The 22,285-nt window shown below is 41.7% G+C and overlaps 1 protein-coding gene across 1 annotated transcript in view; it reads right to left on the bottom strand.

The window, feature by feature from the left end:
• Positions 1-1,224: 1,224 nt before the first annotated feature.
• Positions 1,225-22,285, bottom strand: part of NHLRC2 (NHL repeat containing 2) — a 58,882-nt gene continuing 37,821 nt past the window's right edge. Inside the window, exons 6-11 of the mRNA XM_049764442.1 lie at positions 15,165-15,264; positions 12,015-12,246; positions 11,197-11,319; positions 10,104-10,313; positions 8,206-8,425; positions 1,225-1,552 (exon numbers count right to left, since the gene is read on the bottom strand). Of these exons, the coding sequence (XP_049620399.1) occupies positions 1,296-1,552; positions 8,206-8,425; positions 10,104-10,313; positions 11,197-11,319; positions 12,015-12,246; positions 15,165-15,264 (1,142 nt within the window). The 3' untranslated portion in view covers positions 1,225-1,295. The remainder of the gene's footprint in view (positions 1,553-8,205; positions 8,426-10,103; positions 10,314-11,196; positions 11,320-12,014; positions 12,247-15,164; positions 15,265-22,285) is intronic.

The raw sequence follows: 22,285 nt of genomic DNA, 5'->3' as shown, positions 1-22,285 counted from the left end.
CCACAAACAGTATCATCAAGTCATTTAATATTTCAGTCTTAATATTTCAAAGAATCATATACCAAGATAAGTTTCACCTATCACCAACAGTAAAAAAATGTGTGTGCGTCCCCCCAAATGTCCACTTTGAAGGATTAAGGCTTAGAGGTGATTGAAAAGAATCTGCTGCCCAGGATCCCCCCAGCCTATATTTTGCCTGGTTGTTCGGGCTTGTGGGTTTAGTGCTGCGCTGGCGACAGTGCTGGCTTTGCCTTGCCCCACCCTGCAGTGCTGTGCCAGGAGAAAATGGGATAGAAATGGGGAGTGACAGACAGAGGATACACAAACTTAAGAGGCCTCAGGTGATACCCTGACCCCTTAAAAGAGAACTTTAAAAAAAAAATCACAGTAAGTGATCGTAATTTAGATTCTATATACAGGAATGACCTCAAAAAGAAATCAAAATCTAACACATTTACACAGAATTTTAAGTGAAAAGTAAATTTCTAGCACATACATGCTCACTTACATCATATTCAAAGGTCGCAAAGAACCTATCACTTACGAGCATCACAGTGATGTGTCCCTGAGTCCCTTTGTCCTTGAAAGGCACGATATCTCTGGGGACTCATACAGAAGCTGATTAGATTAACGTTCATTCAGAAAAATATTAAAGAGTGAGTCTCTACATCCTAGACTCAATCTTTCATTTTTTTTCTGTATTGAGTCATAAGGCATTACTAACGGTATGTTAAAATAGCAAATAACTTATCATAAAAATAGACTGAGATTCTCTTTTAAATATACTTAACATGTTTTAAACTTTTTTTTTCTTTTGGCTTAAAAAAAGACCTTGAATACAAGTGTCCTAGCAACATATGGAGTGAATCTTAGGCTAAAATTATTGTGAAATTTATACACTGAAGTGTGATGATGCTTGCTATTAATAAAAGTAGAAAAGGTGAGGTAAAATATTTGGTATCACTTTTGTTCAGTATTAGCTGTAAATCACCTCAAGGTAATTAATATACTTCATAGTGGGGTTTTTAAGTCTTGTGCCAATAGCAGTAGATTACATTAGCATGGTGCCAATGATGGGCAATGACTGACTTACGTGGCACAGGGCCAGGTGAAGGAGTCTGTTTATAATAAATAAGTCAAGGAGGAGCACAGCTTTATTAGAACCCACTGCTGCCAGAGTGCAGCAACACACTTCCTTGGTAGGCAGAAGCAAAGTGCTCTTTCTTCCCATAAGTCACAGAGATGGCGAGTGAGGATGGAGGCAGGTGTGGTGGGATCCGGGGATGCCAGCGAGGCTAAAATGTATACCTGAGCTCCGCCAGATCTGGGCAACCCTGCTGAGAGTCAGTGATGCGCAGAGGCTGATGGAACAAGATTCCCTTCATCATGCAAGCATTGCTGTCTGCGCTGCAGTAATAGAGGAACACGTGGACAGACAGAGCAGCTTCGAGGGGGGAGCAGGTTCCAGGAAGATCCAATGAGATGGTTGGCTGATTGGAAATGTCCTCGATTTCCCCGGAAGTTGTCTGTCCTTGAAGAAGCCACTCATTGTCTAGAAAGTAAACATGTATTATGACTATATGGAATAAAGAGAAGGTGAAGAAAAATATGAAGATGATCTCCATTCACCCCCAAATATCTACCGAGTGCCCCTAAATGCCAGGGCTTGTGCAAAGAAGCTACATTTATAACATGACCAACCAAAGAAGCTCCTAGTCTACTGATGCTGAGAAAGCAAACCACTATAACTCTCCTTTGTTAGAATATTCTAAAATGTGTAACTGTTTTATTCAGCAATCGAGCTGAATATTAAATCAGGATATCTATAATTGTGGTGTGGTGGTGGGTGGGTGGAGCGTATCCAGCAATGTTCTAGGCTAGTTCTGATTTGGTATTTGGATGTTTCTCCTGGGAATTTTAGGGCGAGAGAGGGTCCATGTGGTGCTGTGTATAGAACCTGGGCTTCCAGCATAAAAAATAAGTACTCGGCCCACTGAATCCTTGAGCTTCCTTCCTTCCTTCTTCCTTCCTCCTTCCTTCCTTCCTTCCTTCCTTCCTTCCTTCCTTCCTTCCTTCCTTCCTTCCTTCCTTCCTTCCTTCCTTCCTTCCTTTCCTCCTTCCTTCCTTCCTTCCTTCCTTCCTTCCTTCCTTCCTTCCTTCCTTCCTTCCTTCCTTCCTTCCTTCCTTCCTTCCTTCCTCTCTCTCTCTCCCTCTCCCTCCCCTTGAGCTCTCTTTTCTCTATCCCCTATCCCTCCCTCCCTTCCTTCCTTCCTTCCTTCCTTCCTTCCTTCCTTCCTTCCTTCCTTCCTTCCTTCCTTCCTTCCTTCCTTCCTTCCTTCCTTCCTTCCTTCCTCCCTCCCTCCCTCCCTCCCTCCCTCCCTTCTTAACTCCCTCCCTCCTTCCCTCCCTCTCCTTCCTTTTTCTGCATTCTCTTTCCTTTCCCTACCCATCTCTTAATCCCTCATTCCTAAGGATACAATGAAACCTATTACATTCTTGAAATAATCAAGCCCTGTTTTTCTCTGGACAAGTCAACCTGTCAACCTACTCAGAATAGCTTCCTCTACTGGCCTAACCCTCCTCTCCTCATACTCTGTAGGTTTAAGAAAAGTTAAATTTTGGAAAACAAGTGAAATAAGAGTAAGAAGGTAGAAAGTAAGCCTCTAAAGAGTCAAAGTGTGGAACTTGCAGCAGTACTTTAATTTTCTTCAAATTTGGCCTTCTTTGCTTATTTCTAAGAACAGGAGCATATTTTATTAATAAAATATATTGTTTTTAGTAGGCCACATTTATCAGAGAACTTTTTATATTTTAACTCAAAAAAAAAAGGAAAATAAAAAATATACATCAATGCTCAATTCCATGTGTAAAAAATGTTTCTTTAGATATAGTTCAGATTCATCATGCATGCCAATGAGACATCTGTTTGTTACTTCTTTGGCATAAACCTTTACATGTAGACTACTCTAAGATTTAAAAACATAATTTAGTTAAAATAAGTGTTTCTGTCTCTAATAAACCAGCTAAGGAGAAAAAAAAAAAAAACAAAAAACAAAAAACAAAGACCTTTAACCATAGGTGTACAAACTGTTCCAATAAAATAGCTGTCAAAAACCTTGAACTATTAGGATTTTCCCCAAAAAGTTTATTGTCATATAAGAAAGGGGACCTGCTAGCCTAAACAAAGATAAATCAGGTAGGCATTTTCTTTAATGACTATGTCACTTTTCTTTAATACTATCTGCATTTTAGAGCCCAAAGATTCAACAGACTTCAGTGTTTGAAAGTTAAGTAGTTTGTCACTACCCAGTTCTAAAAATCCCTGTGATCACAGGTAATGGAGTCAGGAGTTGTTGTGGGGTCTAGATAAGACTTGGGCACTGCACTTAAACCGCAGTCGAGGACATGGGCCGAGCCAAGTGGGGCCAAGGTCTATCAGGATCTGAGACTTCTGGCCATACAGACAGCTCCAGCCATCTGCTGAGGATATTGCGGCTCAACCCTCTTCCTTGTAGGGAGTCCTAGGGTCTGGTTTTCCCACAAGCTCAGTCAACCCAGGACTAGCCTGGACCAAGACCACACTGATCCTGACTTGGATACTGAGAGAGGAGCCTGCAGGAGTGGATGGAGGTGCTGCCGTGAGAACATGCTAAGGTAAGGAGGCAGCTGAGCAGGGCCTGGGGAATGATGCGGAGGCCAGTGTGTGAGAGGGGAAAGGAGAGCTCAGGGAGGAAGCAGGAGATTGAGTGAGAATATGTTAAAGAGCGTGGGAGACTGGGAGAGAAGATCACGAGAGAGAAGGAATCAGATGATGGTCCGGCCACAGATGCCATAATTTAACACTGTTGTCCACTTCATTAGTGGGATTCAAAAGCTCTGCTCTAGGGCAAGCAGCAAACCCATTCCTTTTTAAAAAAATAATAAATGAGCTAGTTCACAACTGGGATTAAAACACACACTTAAACCTTTACATAATTTACAGTAACTGAATACTTTGGAGAACAGCCTCAACAGGAAGTACTTTCAGATTAAAAGATGGCAAATTAGTGCAGGAGGGAGGGTAAAGGCGCAGCCTGGAGTCAGCCCATGGCGACTCATTTGTATTCAATTACATATCCTTCAACAATGCTTTATTCTTCTGGTTCAATGGCAAACTTTTAAGATATGGTTTGGCACCCATTTTCTTGCAGCAAGTGAGTAAATGAGCTGAAATTCTATGTCTGGCATCGCTAAAGAAGAAAATACAGCTCCAGGCTTAGTAACTGGTAAACCAAGTCTTAATGATACCATTGAAATAAAACAAACTGAAATAGAAAGGTCTATGGAATTTATAACATAAATGCCATAGGAAAAAAGTGAAATAGTATTTAAAAATATAAAAGCTCTAAACCGGGGCCAGAGAGATAGCATGGAGGTAAGGCGTTTGCCTTTCATGCTTCCTCGAATCCTGACACCCCATATGTCCCCAGAGCCTGCCAGGAGTGATTTTTGAGCGTAGAGCCAGGAGTAATCCCTGAGCACTGCTGGGTGTGACCCAAAAACAGAAGAAAAGAAAAAAAAAGCTCTAAACCACATATCAAAAAGAACAAGAGGGGCCGGGCGGTGGCGCTAGCAGTAAGGTGCCTGCCTTGCCTGCGCTATCCTAGGATGGACCTCGGTTCGATCCCCGGCGTCCCATATGGTCCCCCAAGCCAGGAGCGACTTCTGAGCGCATAGCCAGGAGTAACCCCTGAGCGTCACCGGGTGTGGCCCAAAAAATCAAAAAAAAAAAAAAGAACAAGAACAACCAGTGCTGGTGTTAATGCAGGGAGAGATGGACTCTCATTCACGGATGGTGGGAATGTCGACTGGTCCAGCCTTTTGGGAAAACAGTATTTCTCAAAAAATGAGAAATTGAGCTCCCATATGACCCAGTAACATTGCTTTTGAGAATATGTCTCTAGGGGGCCCAAAACAATGAAGAAAAGGCACTTATACTCTGAGGTGAATTCATCGCAGCACTATTCACAATAGCCAGAATCTGGAAACAACCCAAGTGCTTGAGAAGAGATAAAGAAACTATGCAGGGGAGACAGTAGGAGGGAAACATGCACTGGTGAAGGGTGTTGTACATTTTATGGCTGAAATTGAAATTCAATTATCAACAACTTTGTAACTGTATCTCACAGTGATTCAATTACAAATTTCTATTTAAAAAATGTCCAGGGGCCGGAGAGATAGCATTGAGGTAAGGCGTTTGCCTTGCATGCAGAAGGACAGTGGTTCGAAACCCGGCATCCCATATGATCCCTCCCCTGAGTCTGCCAGGAGCGATTTCTGAGCATAGAGCCAGGAGTAAGCCTGAGCACTGCCAGGTGTGATAAAAAAAAAAAAAAAGTCCAGGGGCCTGAACGGTGGTGCAGAGGTAGGGCATTTGCCTTGCACACGGCTGACCTAGAACAGACCATGGTTCGATTCCCCGGCGTCCCATAGCTCCCAATCAAGAGTGATTTCTGAGTGCAAAGCCAGGAGTAACCCCTGAGCATCACTGGGTGTGGCCCAAAAACCAAAACCAAAACCAAACAAAATTTTAAAAGGCCCAAAGAATTGAATTGGAGTCAATGTCAAGTTTCTCAGGTAAAAAGAAAATGGTGTTTTTGTTTTTCTTTTCTAAATATATACTGAAAGGGAAAAATCACTATCTTTCAGAGAATCTATGAAGTTTATGCCATTTCAGAAGGTACAGTGGTGAACACAATTTACAACTAGACCAGGAAGCAGCTAGTGCTGGCAGGGATGTGGTGAAAGGAACTGTCTGTCTTTCACTACTGGTGGCACAGTGGTATGGTTCACTCTTTGGAAGACAGTTTGAAGATGCCTCAAATAATTAAGACTAGAGCTTCCACATGACCCTGAGATGCCACTTCTGGGCATCTACCCCAAGAACAAAAAACATTCATTTGGAAGGACATGTGGATACCATGTGGATACTATGTTCACTGTGGCATTTTTACAATAACCTACATCTGGAAACAACCTACATCTGGAAACAACAGGTGAGTGGATTAAGAAACTGTGGCCATAGAATACTACTCAGCTATGAGAAAAGATGAACTTTTGCAGTTTTCTACAACTTGGGTAAAACTGAAAAGTCATGCTAAGTGTAGTGAATCCAAAAGGAAAAAATAAACAAGTATCAGATGATACCACTTATATGTGGAGTATAAAGAAACACAGCAGAGGATTAGAGAAGTCCCAGGGGGAATAAATTCTGTGACTCAAATCAAAAGAAATGGGAACGAAGAAGATGAAATGAAGGGGTAGAGGGAGAGTCCTTAAAAGGAGAGACCCTGACATTCTGAGGCTGGGCACGGTGTAGAAGCACCAAAACATTAATGCTACTATAAACTATGATACTCCAAGTGAAACAATGTAGAAGGAATAAAAATCTCAGCATCGGGGCTGGCGAGGTGGCGTTTGAGATAAGGTGTCTGCCTTGCAAGCAATAGCCAAGGAAGGACCGCTGTTCGATCCCCCCGAGTTCCATATGGTCCCCCCAAGCCAGGGGCAATTTTTGAGCGCTTAGCCAGGAGTAACCCCTGAGCATCAAATGGGTGTGGCCCCCAAAACAAAACAAACAAAAATCTCAGCATCATTTTAATTGAAAAACGAAGAGGAAACTGATCAATATTTGGGACCTCATTTATAGAAACATTTTTATATTTAATTGCTTTATTTAAGCACCATAGTTACAAAATTGTTCATAACTGAGTTTCAGTCATAAGATGTACACCACCCTTTACCAAGTATACTTTTACCACCACCAATGTCCCCAGTTTCCATACCACCTCTACTCACCTCACCTCCCCACTTCCCCCTCTGCTTCTGAAGGAGGCATTTCACCACCACCCCGCCCCCTTTTTATTCTTTACTACAACCTTTACTTTGCAGATGTTAGGGATGTTAGAAATTACTCTACCCTGGGCTAAGTTCCTGACCCAGTTTTCTCTCTTCAGACTTTGGCTTTCTTTCACTCCCTCTCAGCTGTTTCCGGCTAAAGGGAAAAACAGGCATTCAGAATAAAGCCTGCCCACTCCTCCATGCCTGGACCTCTGAATGACACACCTTTGTGGGTGCAAATGCTGCCCACATTCCCAACAGAAACTAGCCTTTCACATCTTCTTGTGTTCTAATAGGTACTTGCCTCTACATCTACCATCAATACTTTTCTCTACTGGGTCTTAGCCATCAAAGTCACCCATATGCTGGTCTCTCAACTCCATTTCCCACTTTTAACAACTGCTCTATTTTCTGTTTTTAGCTAAACTCCTGAAAGTGTTGTCTCTGCTTGCTTTCTTTAGTTCTGCTCCTTAACATTCTTTATTTAAAAACCAGCACCAAATTCAAACATTAAATGGGTATTTCCTCTATTCTGTTGAACCAGCTCTGGTTGAGCACATCAACAGTCTGCCATTAAAATCGACAGATAGTTGGTTCTTCTGTATCCTGATCTACCAGCACTCTCCATAAACACCTATATCTAAGAAACCAGACTTTCTTGGTTTTGCTCCTTCTTGTGTACTTATATTCTCTTGGTTTCTTTGCTGTGTCCTCTTCTTGCTCTCTCTACTTGGAGTGATCTATGATACATTACAGTACAATCTGTAGATAGATGATGTAAACACAGAAACTATTCAAGAAGTTTAGAAACTATCCCAAGGTATAACCACTAGCTTTATATTTTATATGACATTAAAAATAATTTAATTTTTAGGGCTAATACAAGGTTAGTGATGGTTTGGGATAGAAGAGTAGTATGGAAAATTCACTAAAACAAGAACTAGCAGAAAAAAATGAATTCAAATTCCATTTTTACTGAATTCAAAATATGTGTCTGGGTAAATCCCAATCTCTGTGAGTCACTAGTTTCCTCATAGAATAAGACATTTAGACAGGGTCTTATTCAGGGAGCACTAATTAAAAACAGCATTCTGCACATGTTATGGAACACTGGGTGACTTACACTGGTCTTTAATAAAACGTAAAAGAATTTCAAAGAGTTAAAAAAAAGTGCTAAACTGGGGCTAAACCTGTATAATTTTTTTCCCACTTAGCTTCCCTAAAATCCTGTCAAGCTACAGAGTAAAGTCATCATGTAACAAATGAGAAAAATTACTAGACTAAATATCAAGAACTTATTGAATATTGCACTTGTAGAATTCATACCTTCAGCACTTAGATACCAGCAACTTGGAGCTCCTTGCGTTAGTTTTGCCCCAGACGGGAGATCGAGGCTCAGTTTGAATTGAAGGGTCTGGCCTGGAGATGCAGCCACTGGGGAAAGCGTAATGCTTGGAGCAGATTTAGGTAGTTTAGGCAAAGTCTTTGGCTTGGTTACTGGCAACAGGCCATCGACCATGGCATTTTCGAACTTGAAAACTGGAAGCTAGGAAATTAAAAAAAAAGTTTATAAAAATATAAGCAAGTAGAGAGCTTTCTTTATAGTAGAGAGTTTTTCAGGCATTAATACAAAAATGAAGCTCATGTCAATGAAACTTGGATGTCATCTCAGCTTGAATCAAACTACATGGAAGGGCCAGAGAGATAGTATAGTAGGTAAAGCATCTGCCAGGCATACAGTCAAGCCAGTTCAATTCCTGGTATTTTCTATGGTCTCTTGAGCCTGCCAGGAGTGATTCCTGAGTGCAAAACCAGGAATAATCTCTGAGCCCCCAGGTGTGATCCAAAAACCAAATCAAAACAAATTAAAAGCAAACAAACAAAACCCCAAACTAAAAGATGCTGATGGAAACCCATGAAAATGTCCTTATGATTATTTTGGATTCAGTGAAATACTTCATCTTAGTCAAAAAAGATTACCAGCTGGATGAAAGAAAAAAAATACTTAAAGATGAAACAACTATCCGATAATATTTATAGAAAGTAGAAAACAAGGGCCAGAGAGATAGCATGGAGGTAGGGCATTTGCCTTGCATGCAGAAGAATGGTGGTTCGAATCCTGGCATCCCACAAGGTCCCCTGAGCCTGCTAAGAGTGATTTCTGAGCGTAGAGCCAGGAATAACCCCTGAACACTGCAGGGTGTGACCCAAAAAAAGAAAGTAGAAAACCAATCTTTATCAATCTAAAAATAATAGGCATTATATATACCTATTATAATGCTTATTTTAACTAGAAGATATTTGTCCTGTATCAGAGATCTATGTCAGAAGAAATGAGCTGTGATGACAATCTGTGTTTCACATCTTAAAGCTTGGGGGTCCAGAGAAGTAATACAGTGGGTAGGGTGCTTGCCTTGCATGTGGCCAACCCAGGTTTGATCTCCAGCAACCTATGTAATAATCCCTATCCCCCCAAACCAGAATGATTCCTGAGCCAGGAGTAAGTTCTGAGCTCTGCCATATATAGACTTAAAAAAGAGAAAAAATTATAAACAAAAAATTAGGTAACCCAAACCAATCAACTCCTCCACCAAAAAAGAAAACAGCACAAAAGCTGGAGTGATAGCATAGTGGTTAGGGTGTTTGCCTTGTAAGCAGCCAACCCAGTTTTGATCCTGGCATCCCATAATGTCCCGAGCCAATTTTTTAGTTTTTTATAAAGATTTTATATTTATCAGAAAAATGTGATAGATATATCAAGAGGTGTTTTGAAAATGTTAAAAGACATACTCTTGCCTTTAAATGCCAATAAAAGCTTCTTTTTTTTTTTTGAAAGCTTCTTTCAACCTTATTTACAATGTCCAGAGAATTGCGGCTTCTAAAGTGTCTTTGGGACTATTATCAGGTAGCAACTTTGACAGAGGGAACAAAGGCTGCATTTGCAGGGTTAGGGGGGTTTCCTGACAAAACCAACTACCCACATATCATGGGTCTGCAGTATGCGTGGATTTGTGAGAACTTTAAAGACATTCCTTTTTCCCAAAGTGCAGATTCTCTGCGGCTTCCAGCATCTTCTTCAAGTTCTTGACACTGGTAAAATGTTTTAATGTACAAATAAGACAGCCTGGAAGGGGGCCTGTGACTCACTGCTGCAGCCAGTGCCGGGAGGCTGTCAGCATCCCTCTTAAGCCGACACCCTGCGCTGGGTCTTGAAGATTACTCACCACAGACAGAGTTTTTGTTTCTAGATCCATCACTTTAATCTGGTGATTGTTGGTGTCTGCTACATAGAGTAGCTGACCATTCTCTTCAATACACAGGCCTCCAGGCTCATTAAAAGTTGACTCGGTGAAACTGGAGTGGACAACGTTACTGGCCTCACCTGTTCCTGCTAATGTTATACAGTTTTTTGCTTTTGGATCCACAACTTTAATCTAAAGGGGAAAAACAAAAATGCATATATTTGAAGATCAATTTCAGGTTTGTGGAAAGAAAAGTATAACATCAAGCAAGCTAGAGAATTTTACCTTCTTTAGAAATCTCATAAAATTAGGCATTTTGGTATTTTCTTGAAGAAACAAATTCAATTTACAGTTCAAGGGGGGGAATAATCCATTTTGAGGGCTAAAAATTATGTAAAATCCTGTTAACACCTTTTCTTTCATGACATTACTTTTGTAATTACAAAAACATTTTTTCCCTTCAAGATGCGACACATTTTCATAGCTGAATTTTCCTTTAAGAGCTTCTAACACGGACTGAGAATTTGCTGCTTGAAGCCTAATGATTCATGGTGTCTCCATCACACCAACTTTATGATCTCTCAGCACAAAGCATTAATGTTTTTCTCCCCTATTTTTTTTTAAAGAAAAATTCAATAAAATGGAAAGCTTTAGTCAATGCACTAAATGGAAAACCTCTTATAAAACCCACAAAATGGAAACCTCTTCTAAAATGGATTTGCTAACAATCATTATAATAATCAAGAATGTTCATCTGCTGGTTACATACTAATTTTCCGGCTACCTTCCTTTACCTTCTTTGTTTTCTGAGTTGCTAAAACAGCTTTGATGGGTTATAAATCACCATCTGTACAGTGACTGGGAATATCTAAATCTTTTGTCCAACTGAGGGTGCCACTGTCATACCCATTTTGTAAAGAAAAGAGTGAGAAAAGAATAGAGTAGGCTTTATGAAAGATCTGTCAAAGTCTGTTATTCCCTCCCTATTTCCGAGTGGCAGCTGGAGGAGGCTCATAGGCTGTTTTAAATGCACAAATGAAAAGCAGGGTGTCACATAATCCCAAGCAAGCCTCACCTTGTGATTATACGAGTCAGCCACATAAAGCAATTTCCTTTTTTGATCCCAAGTTACTCCAAGTGGGTGCTGGAGCTTGGCTGCGATCCCTATGCCATCAACATCACCAAAAGCAAATAGATTCTTAAAAAAAGAAAAGAAATAGCAGGTATTAGAAATTTTACAGTGTTAGATTAAGGTAGAAAATAAAAATTAAGATATACACACATACATGCTTAAAGGGGAAAGAGGCCTACTCTCTTAAAAATAGGGCAGGGCAGTTGATTCAAATAATAATAATATAAAAGACTGTTTTGAACCTGATTTTGACTGGGCAGTTATATTCGCAATAATCCTACATCTGCTCAGAAACAGGCCAACTCAAATCTTTTTTTTTTGTTTTTTGGGCCACACCCGGTGGCGCTCAGGGGTTATTTCTGGCTCTGTGCTCAGAAATTGTTCCTGGTAGTCTCGGACTACCATATGGGATGCCGAGAATCGAACTGAGGTTCATTCTGGGTCAGTCGCATGCAAGGCAAACACCCCACCTCTATGTTATCTCTCAGGCCCCCCAACTCAAATCTTAAAGCAAATACCAAACTAATATTTTTCCTTTCTTTTGGTCATCAGTATTTCTACCCCTCTTCCGCCCAGAAATCTTAACCTTGAGAGAGAACTAAGTGGAATAAGTTTACATTCATCAGATGGGTTTCTTTATACTCCCATCCCCTCTGGTTGGATTTACTGGGAAATGCCAAGGATCCCTCTCTGCTGAAAGTCAGATGCAGCCCTCAGCAGTGGGCTGAGGGCCACCGGCCAAGGGAGTCTCGTCTCATTACCATAGGATCACGCTCTCCACCCACGAGGTGCTTGACAGCCCCGTCCAGCAGAGAGACAGTTCTCACTGTGCTGCTCTCACTGTCAGCCACAAACAGGCAGTTCCAGGAGTCCTCGGAGGCCAGAGAAAGGCCAGAAGGCTGGGCGAAACCTGCCTTGTGAGGATAGGCATTATTTCGGTTCTCTTCATTCCCGCTTCCAGCAAACCGAAGACAGGTTCCTTTCTTTAACTCACTGAAAAGACAAATTCACAGATGGAGTCAATGCTGGTATACACCATGTCCTGGTAAGGCCGCAGGGAACTGAATGGCTAAGGAAGCATCAGCTTTAGTATTTGCCTAGTTTAGTTATTATATGAATGAACCTAAATGAGAAACTCAAAGTTGATGAGCGTCATTAAAGGAAAAAATATTTAATGATCTTGACAGCTAAATCGGGCTAGTCAGTTTCTCTGTGGCTTTCTTGTGAATAAATTTATTCACTAAGTAGAAACCTCACTACTTTTTTTTTTTTTTTTTGCTTGCTTATTTGAGGGCTATTCCTGGCAGTGCTCAGGGAACCATAAGAGATGCTGGGGATTGAACCTGGGTCAACCTTTACAAGGTAAGGGCCCTTTCTGCTGTACTAGATCTCTGGTCCCAACACCTTTCTATACTTTTGCAAGGGTGGGATGTGTGTGTGTTGGGGGAGGAGTGTGGGTGGATGATGCATATGAAGAACTGAAACTATTCTCAATGGCCAGGAAAAGGTCAGGATTGTCAGAGCACTGCTCCTACCATTGATGGGAGAGCTTTTACATTTTCTGATGGAAAGACAGGAGTACGGTTGCATCCCACACCCACTTTAACTCCTTTTCACTCCAGTATTAGGTTCTGAAAGGGAATCAGCAAATGATCTAGCTCTGGAGGATTCTTGTTGCTTAGAGACAGGCCTCACTGCTCAGCCCTCTGCCCTTCCTCGCCTACTTCCTAGCACCCACCTCCTCCCTGGTGTCTCTCTGGTCTTGTCCCACTGCAAATACAGCCGAGATTCTTTCAAAACACAAACCTTAGCATGCAACTTTCTAGAACAATGCTCAGATCTGTTCAAATGACTCGTGGGGCACTCTGTGATCTGATTTCCATGAGGACGTGAGCGCACGTTCTTGCTGCCAAACCTTTGCTCTCTTCCACTGGTTCCTCGACCAGCTTTGAGGTTCATGTGCATCTTCCTGGAAGCTCTTCTTATCCCTCAAACCTAATGACACTGAGCCATCCTCTTATTATCCTGAGGAAATTTCCATGTGAGGACCAACTGCTGCTGGGATCCTTTCACACACGGCACCTATAACCCCAAAATTCTGGTGGCTGAGCAAAGGCTTCCTCTGTAAGCCCACTGAAGGCAGAAACTATCATCTCTTTGTTTTACTCTGGATCCAGAAGGCTTATCATCTCACTCCCAGTATAAAGCATATTTAATAAGTATTTGTGAGATGACTGACTAAATGTCACAAGATATCATCCAAAGGAATGCAGACGGAATCTGGAATTTTTGATAATGGGTACCATCTACATAACCACTCCGCTCAACAGTATAGCCTAACAGAGGGGATGGGTACTAACCATTTACAGTTACTATTGACTTTCGGTCTATGACTTCTGCAAACTCTTGTTGAACTCTGCATATTTGCTGGACACTGTGCCAGGCACAAGGGCATAGGAAAAACAGAGCATGAAGAGAGGATGGAGGAAGAAAGGAGGGATAGAAAGGGAGACAAAGAACCAACCAGTGCAGTACTAACTCCAGATGGAACCCAGCGAGGCCTCTGCACAGAGCTGCCAGTTCTACCTGGAGGATCAGGAAGGAGGAAGGTCCCTGGCTGAGTTTCTAAGAGTGGACAATCCTGCCCCCTTTAGGGTGCTGGAATAATAGAGGGGGTGGAGTAGCTCTGAGTTCAATTGTGGAGATGATGGCCGGGTTGTTGGTTGGCTTAGAGACAGTAAATTTCTAGGGAGTAACTGTGATTTGTATTTTCCTGTAAAGGGAGCAGAGCAGTGAGGTGAAATAACTCTGGAACCACTGTAGAGATTTATAAAGGTTGGTGGAGAAAAATATTTTCATCTGTCCACCAGTGACAGCAAATCTGCTGACCGTGACCATATATGCAGACCCAGGTTATGTTCTTCACATACAAGATTGAATCTAAGAGGAAGGAAGATAATAAGAAAACAGGCTTAGAAGGTGACAATGAGGGGCCGGGCGGTGGCGCTAGAGGTAAGGTGCCTGCCTTGCCTGCGCTAGCGTAGGACGGACCGCGGTTCGATCCCCCGGCGTCCCATATGGTCCCCCAAGCCAGGAGCGACTTCTGAGCGCATGGCCAGGAGTAACCCCTGAGCGTCACCGGGTGTGGCCCAAAAAAAAAAAAAAAAAAAGAAGGTGACAATGAATCTCTGCAGCTCAAGTGGTGGAGACAGTATCAGGCTCACTACAAAACTGAACTCTTCCAAGAGTGACTAAGGACAGATGCATAATGTGCTGGGAGACAAGCGACCTCTCAATCTCCCATTCTTTTCTAGATGCCCTGATTCCTTGACGGGAGGTGTGATCAGGAGACATAGCAGGGGCTGGAGAGATAGCATGGAGGTAAGGTGTTTGCCTTTCATGCAGAGGTTGGTGGTTCAAATCCCAGCATCCCATTAGGTCCCCTGAGCCTGCCAGGAGCGATTTCTGAGCGTAGAGCCAGGAGTAATCCCTGAGTGCTGCCCGGTGACTCAAAAACAAATGAACAAAAAATAACAACAACAACAACAAAAAGGAGACATAGCAGAGATTATGAGTCACTTGGGGGTAAGTGCTTTAAGAGCCAGTGAGCGACTCACAACCACCCCCTTCTCTCTCTGTCAGGGTTGCTGGAGAAGCTCCAGACTGGAGGTGGAGGTGGGGGTGTGGTTGCATCATTAGCCTGGGTATCGGAGCTGTGTGCCCTGATTAACCTATGTGAGTGAGCAAGAAACAGTTTTGTTCTAAGTCACTGAGAATCCAGTTTGCTTGTTATAGTTATAGAGACCAAAAGACCCTGACTTTACCATCATAAGGGTGATACAGGGTAGGGAATTCTGCCATCTCTGGATGTGTATTTGCCCAGAGAGAGAGAGAGAGAGATCACTACTTACTTCTTCTTAGGGAGGCGGCCACTGTCCAGCAGGAGAGCCCAAATCTGATGAGTCCCGGCCATAGCTATCCACAGAACATCATTTTTCTGGGGATCAGAACCTTTGTGATTTAAAAAACAAAACAAAACAAAAAATAGTTATTGTGAATATACTGGCTGACAGAAGTATTTGGATGGTTTCAGAAACTGCTATATAGGGAAGAAGGCAACAAGTTAATGGATCACACTAGAGAAGAAAATATCATGTCTAAGCCTGTTTTTGAAAATGTTTCCATTTTCTCTGTGAAGGATTACCCTTTATAGACTTAGACACACACCTGCAATGATTCTAGAGAAGTCTAAAGGACAGAGAGCATATGTCCATTAGAATCTATGGACACATGTGACACAGAAAAGAAGTGGGCACAATTTCCAAATTAAAATTAAACCTTGTCATTTAAATACCTCACACCAACCACCTAAACTATGTGCTTCAGAAGTGGATTCTTTGAACCGTTTTTCATGCAACCCCAGGATCTTTGACTGGTTTGGAAATGTGTAGTTCAACAAGTATTTGCTTTTAGATCACATACAGCAAATCTTTACTCTCTCCAAAAAATTATAGATGACAAAAAAGAGGGGGGCTGAGAACGATATAACATAAGTTAGCAGTTTACTAAAATCAATGACAATTTTTTTTAGAAGAATGTTGCAAACTATTACAAAGTAACAGTGGTACATCTCAGATGAACTTTAAAAGATGGTGAATTATTCTAATTTAAGCTATTCTAAGATTAACTATAATACTTGAGTCAGGCATATCCTTGGTAAAGGAGTTTTCTTTGTATTTTCTTGGGAGGGGCCATATCCAGCAGTGCCCAGGGATTACTCCTGGCATGCTGGAGAGGGGGGACACCATCTGGGATGCCGAGGATCGAACCTGGGTCGGCTGCATGCAAGGCAAATGCCCTACCCACTGTTTTATTGCTCCAGCCCTTTTCCTTGCATGTCTGAAACAAACTTCAAGCAGTTCCAAAGCACGTTTTCTTCTTGATCAGATCTATTCTACAGGATCACTGAAGCAGGACACAAAGGCTCAGGGCCCTGCCCGACCCCTCTCACCCAACAGTGACATAGAACATGTGCGTCACTTCTTTTCTTTTTGCTTCCCAAGCACACTAACCTGGAACCATCCCATCTTCCGGCTCCCACATTGGTGAACATAGATTATACTACAAAAGTCACAGGCATCCAAGTATTCAGGAGTCATGGTCTCTCAAAAGTCACCTTAAAGTTCCATCAGAAATGTCCCCTAATAAGTCTGCTTTGGTTTCAGCCCGCCATGTGAGGGCTCAGTCTAGGACACAGCTATAAAAAACAGAGCGAGGGGCTTCTCACAGAAATCACCCTTAGAAGGCAGCTGGATGCAATACCTGAGGCTTCCACATCTCGCAGGAGGCGACTCCTGGGGAGAGCCACACATCGCACTCCTGTTAAGGCAGCTTGGACACAGCTAGAGCTCCTAGGAGAGGCAACAGGGCAAGGACAGTTTTGCCTCAAAAACTCTGCCATCAAAACTTTTACCTGGCACCGTAAGTATAAGGAATAGAAATAAAAGGAAATGGTTAGAAAATGACATTTTTTGAGGCCTCTACTTTGCCAAAGGAGAGTGGTGTTAGAATTTATCTGAGTAACAGACTATGTCAGCATTTCCTAATCTTGTTCCCTGAAGTAGCCAAGCCAGTTCCCCTCGAGTTGGCTCCATAAAGCTGCAGTCCTTTCCCTCAGAAGCTGAGGAAGCAGCAAAAGTGGAGAAAGAGTGTGTGGCAGGGCTGGCTGGTAACAAGCAGAGAACCCTCAAGCACGCATTTGCCACGCTCAAGGCCCTCAGCTAAGAAGCACTCGATGATTCCTTTTCATGGCCTGAGTATCACCCCTATTTTATAAAGAACCTGAAACACAAAGAGGAGAAATCCTTTACTGAATTGTACACAGCCAAGCCCACGTTGGAATTCACAAGCTTAGATGGGAAATGTCTGGACCTGAGTGAAGAAGAATCGCAGCAGATAGCATGTGTCCTGCTGGCCAACTCTCCCTCCCTCCCCTCTGCCTCTGCCACCAGAAGTAACTATGCCTGTCTATGACAGGTGATGAAGCTACTGTGGTCACTCCTTTGGCCCTTCCCTGGAGCCTCCAAATCATGGCTAACTAACTCCTTACAGCTATTTTTTAATAGTCCCTTGCATTTCCATTTTTGGTTTGGTTCAGCTCATCCACTTCTCATTGTAACTTTTATGTGAAGACTTTTTTCAAACAGCAAATACTTTTTATAGTCCCATTCACTGGTTCTGAGGGCCTTACATCTATTAATTCCCATAATTCTCTGACATCTTTGAGGTAGCTCCTAATTGCATATTCAACTTAGGCGAGAAAACAGAGGCACAGAAAGACTACACAGCTGGGCTGAAGTGATAGCACAGCAGTAGGGCATTTGCCTTTCATGAGGCCGATCCAGGATGGACCTCAGTTCAATCCCCAGGATCCCATATGGTCCCGCATGTCAGGAGCGATTTCTGAGTGCATAGCCAGGCCCCAAAACAAACAAACAAACAAACAAACAAAACAGAAAAGAAAAAAGAAAGACTACGTAGCTGTCCGAGGTCCCACAATCACTAAGATGTAAAGCTAACTGAAACCCAAATGGTCTTGCTGTATATTATCTCTAACTGCCAGTCAGTCCCCACCATCTCCCACCAGGCTCTGACACTGCTCTATTTCTTTCACTGGGGGAATGAGGAATTGTTCATGCGGATAAGAGGTTTTGAGAAAAGCAAGTCTGGCACATACAATGTCTATCAAATGGAGTGATAATTTATACTGTGCCTCCTGGATTTTGTGCTCACTTCTAAATTGAAAGTGCACATTTCTGTCCCTGAGGATGATCACCGTTTCCTTCTAACAAGAATGAGGCAATCACAAACATTTTAAATTAGAAGTGCACTTAGTATCATTGAGTCTCAATAGTCACAAATGAAAAAGGAAAAGGAGAGCTGTGCCAAAAGCGCAAAAGGTTTTGGGAGCATTTTTAAAAGCCAAATCCTCACAATTATCAGTGAGGATTAGTGAAATGGTTTCAGAAGACAGGAATAATAGCCAGCAAATGAAATCTAAAAATGAAAAGAAAATTACCTGCAATCCAGCTTTGAAATATCTGACTTAAAGCTACTCTGATCAAAATAGAACCCACTGACTCTTAAGAGCATCGGTGAATTTTCCATTAGTCTAAGTAGTTTCCTTCTTTCTTTTTCGTATGCAGTTTCTAAAGCTCAAAAGCAGTCTTTTACTCCCAGGGTTCAGACATTTGCCTTGCTTGTGGCCACCCAAGTTTGATCCCCTGACACCATATTCTGGTCCTCCGAATATTGCCAGGATTGAACCCTGAGCACATAGCAGTCCCCAACCAAAAGCAAGCAAATAAACAAAGACAGTAAAATTCAGACCCAGAACAATTCTTGACAAACAAACTCCACCTCCAATAATACGGGCATAAATACTATTTACTTTAGTGGCTAGAGTTCTCCATAAAATGACTTACATATGACAAAAAAATGAGAAAATATGCATAAAGGAAAGCAAAAACAAAAACCAAATTACCCTCCAGATGAAAATCAAGGAGAACATCTTGGAGGGAGTGCATACTACGTGAACAGAGAGCTAGGGAAGACCAAGGGGGAGACACCTTGAAAGTATTAAAAAAAAAAAAAAAAGATGGATAAGAATTACATAAGAGAGGAAAATAAACATCTTTTTCAATCCCACTCTCCCAAACAGGCAAGAGAAATCATCATTCGCAGAAAAGAAATTGAACGTGTGGCCTGAGCAATAACAAACTGGGTAGGGCATTTGCTCTGCATGCAGTCGACCATTCCTGGCATCCCATATGGTCCCCCGAGTTTGCCAGGAGTGATTTCAGAGAGCAGAGACAGGAGTAACTCTTGAGTGCCACCGGTGTGGCCCAAAAACAAAACAAAACAACGTGTAAAGCATTGTCATCTCAGACAGACACTTAGAACTCTAAGGAAGAGACACTTGGGAAACCATCTGACAGCTTCTTGTGAAATTACATACATACTAAGCAGATGTTCAGCAATTTCAATCCTAGGTTCCCCCATCTGCCTCCGGTAAAAGAAATCTCTATGTCCATAGGAAAATATCTATATAGCAATGTTTGCACTTTCAATCATAGCTGCTTTAAACAAAAGATACCCTCAATGTTAGTCAACTGGTGACTAAGTCAATTTTGCTGTACCATACAATGGAATGCTACCTGACAATAAAAACAAAGTCCCCATGCAGGCCACAGAATGAATCTGTAAGCTGAAGTAAAGCATTTAGACCCAAGAGTCCATACTATAACTGGACTCAAGGGATAACAAATAGATCCTATGGCCAATTGTGGGAGAGGCACTAACAAAGGGTTGGGAGAATCTGGGGGAGTGACTAAACTTTTTTTTTTTGGTGGTTTTTGGGTCACACCCGGCAGTGCTCAGGGGTTATTCCTGGCTCCATGCTCAGAAATTGCTCCTGGCAGGCACGGGGGACCATATGGGACGCCGGGATTCGAACCGATAACCTTCTGCATGAAAGGCAAACGCCTTACCTCCATGCTATCTCTCCGGCCCCGTGACTAAACTTTTTATGCCCTGAATGTAGAAAGGGTTACAAGACTTTGTTTTGCTTATTTCAACTCGTTGGACACTAATAAAATGGAAGGTCGATTTTGTAAATTATGAAAAACATCTTTTTAAGTCATGGTGTATAAAATTTGGTATTGTTATTGGAAGTTAAAATATCCCATGCTATTTTAGAGCCTAGTAATGGAAGTCACAGAAGCTTATTACCTAAGCACATAAGTACCAGCTTTCAGTCTAGCCTACATTTCAATCATTAAAAGTAGTATAAGAACAGCTAAATTCCTATCTAAATAAAATGCTGGCCAAAGAAGGTAATCTGTTAAAGTACATTTGGTCATAGAATGTGGTCAAGAATTTAAGTACATTATCCCTTAAAATTTTTTTTGGTTTTGGGCCACACCTGGTAGTGCTTAAGGATTACTCCTGGCTCTGTGCTCAGAAATCGCTCCTGGCAGGTTCAGGGAGACCATATGGGATGTTGGGAATTGAACCCAGGTTGGTTCTGGGTTGGCTGCATGTAAGGCAAACATCCTACCGCTGTGCTATTGCACCAGCCCAGCTTAAAAATATTTTAAATGTTTTTTTAATGACTCTGAATAAAGTCAAGCCTAAGGTACTTTGAAAAATTATTGTGTGTGTGTGTTTTTAACCACTGTGATAGAAAACCTCTCAAGCCACTTTCTAGCATAAATGGAATCTGTTAACAGATTTAATTCAAATCTTAAAAACAAAGCTGTGTTTCTGCTTAAAAGAATGAATTTATTGTAGTTAGGAACTGTTTTTAGTACCTCGCCAAAGGCTGACCATATTTAGAATGATCATCAGAAATGAACCAACAGGGAACAATCATTTTTGTACAAATTGCTTTATTTTTATGCTTTCATGGACTGTGTGACATAATCAGACTACTCGTTAATTAAATGTGATACATGCTTTTGCATATTACATGTATAATGAAAACAATTAGAGCTATTTCAAGTCTACTTCCCTTGAAGTAGGCTGTTTCTTAATCAGGTCTCTGGATGAGACAGCCTGTCATTGTTTTTCCTTCTCTTTATCTGATCTATTTTCTTTTGAGGGTTTAATTTTCGGGGGGGGGGGGGTTGTTGGGTCATACCCAGCAGCGCTCAGGGGTTATTTCTGGCTCTCCGCTCAGAAATCGCTCCTAGCAGGCTCAGGGGACCATATGAGATGCCAGGATTCGAACCACCGTCCTTCTGCATGCAAGGCAAATGCCTTACTCCATGCTATGTCTCCAGCCCTGAAGGTTTAATTTTAATTAAACAAATATACACGTTATATAAGCTTAAAAAATTTAAAGATTCCATATGCACACTACCCAAGCCATGAAAGAGAACATTAGTTGAAAAACTCATGTACCCCTATCCTATGATCATAATCCCTTTCCTCTGGAAGGAGCCACCAGTCTAAAAACTTGGTTTGTTTTTCTTTTCTTTTCTTGTTAATCGTTACCATTTCTGAGTGACATCCCACTGTATAATTCATCTTGCTTGCTACTGAACTTGCTATTTAAAAATCGTGCTGCAGGTCTGTCTCTCTTGCAACTTCCTTTCTCAGTCAACAAACTCCTCCAGCTGAATTCCCATCCCCACAGCCATAGGAATCCGAAGGTCTATTACTTACCTTGCAGAAGAGCCTAATGTAAAAGGATGTCACACACTTCCCTATTTTTTGTATTTCCCTTCATATAACCTTGTCCTATAGCAACTTCCTAATCCTGGTGGGATTTCAGAGATAGACTCAGATATTCTCTGAAATATTTAGTGTTCAAAAATGTATCTGAAAGAAGTATCCCCCCCCCCAGCTTCATTTCCCTTCAAGTTGTATATATTTCCACATATGTTTAAACAAGTTTTGCATTTGATGTAATTTATATATATATATCAGTTCAAAATGAAACCAAAAAGGAAACTGCTTCTAGGAAAACAAAGTTGAATATGTCTGTGAAAGATCTCTGACACAGCATGGAAAGATGAGCCTAAAAATTTTTAGTCTTAGGTTTCTCTGCAGGTGTTTTAAAATTCTCATTGCAGTTTAGGGAAATTGAAACGCCCTATTTTGAGTAGCACAAAGATAACCAAGAACCACTTGAAGAGAATGACTAGTTTCACACCAAAAGTCTGGTTTAAAAACGTACATTCAGAAGCTCCAGGCCTTAGTACACAGCTAATTTTTAGAGAGCTTTATCACTCGATTAAAAAAAAACAAACAAAAAAGTACATTCAGAGGCTGGAGCGATAACACAGCAGGTAAGGTGTCTGCTTTGCATGCAGCTGACCCTGGTTCAATCCCTGGCATTACAAAAGGCCCCAGAGCCTTCCAAGAGTGATTTCTGAGTGCAGAGCCTGGAGTAACCCCTGAGCACTGCTGGTTTAGCCTCAATACAAACCAACAAAAAGTACATTCACTTTTTTAGGGTATCATGATT

Source organism: Suncus etruscus, chromosome 17 (genome assembly GCF_024139225.1).
Source record: "Suncus etruscus isolate mSunEtr1 chromosome 17, mSunEtr1.pri.cur, whole genome shotgun sequence".
In the NCBI taxonomy this organism is placed as follows: Eukaryota; Metazoa; Chordata; class Mammalia; order Eulipotyphla; family Soricidae; genus Suncus; species Suncus etruscus.
The sequence above is the reverse complement of the archived record's forward strand: the minus strand, read 5'-3'. Positions and strand labels throughout refer to the sequence as shown.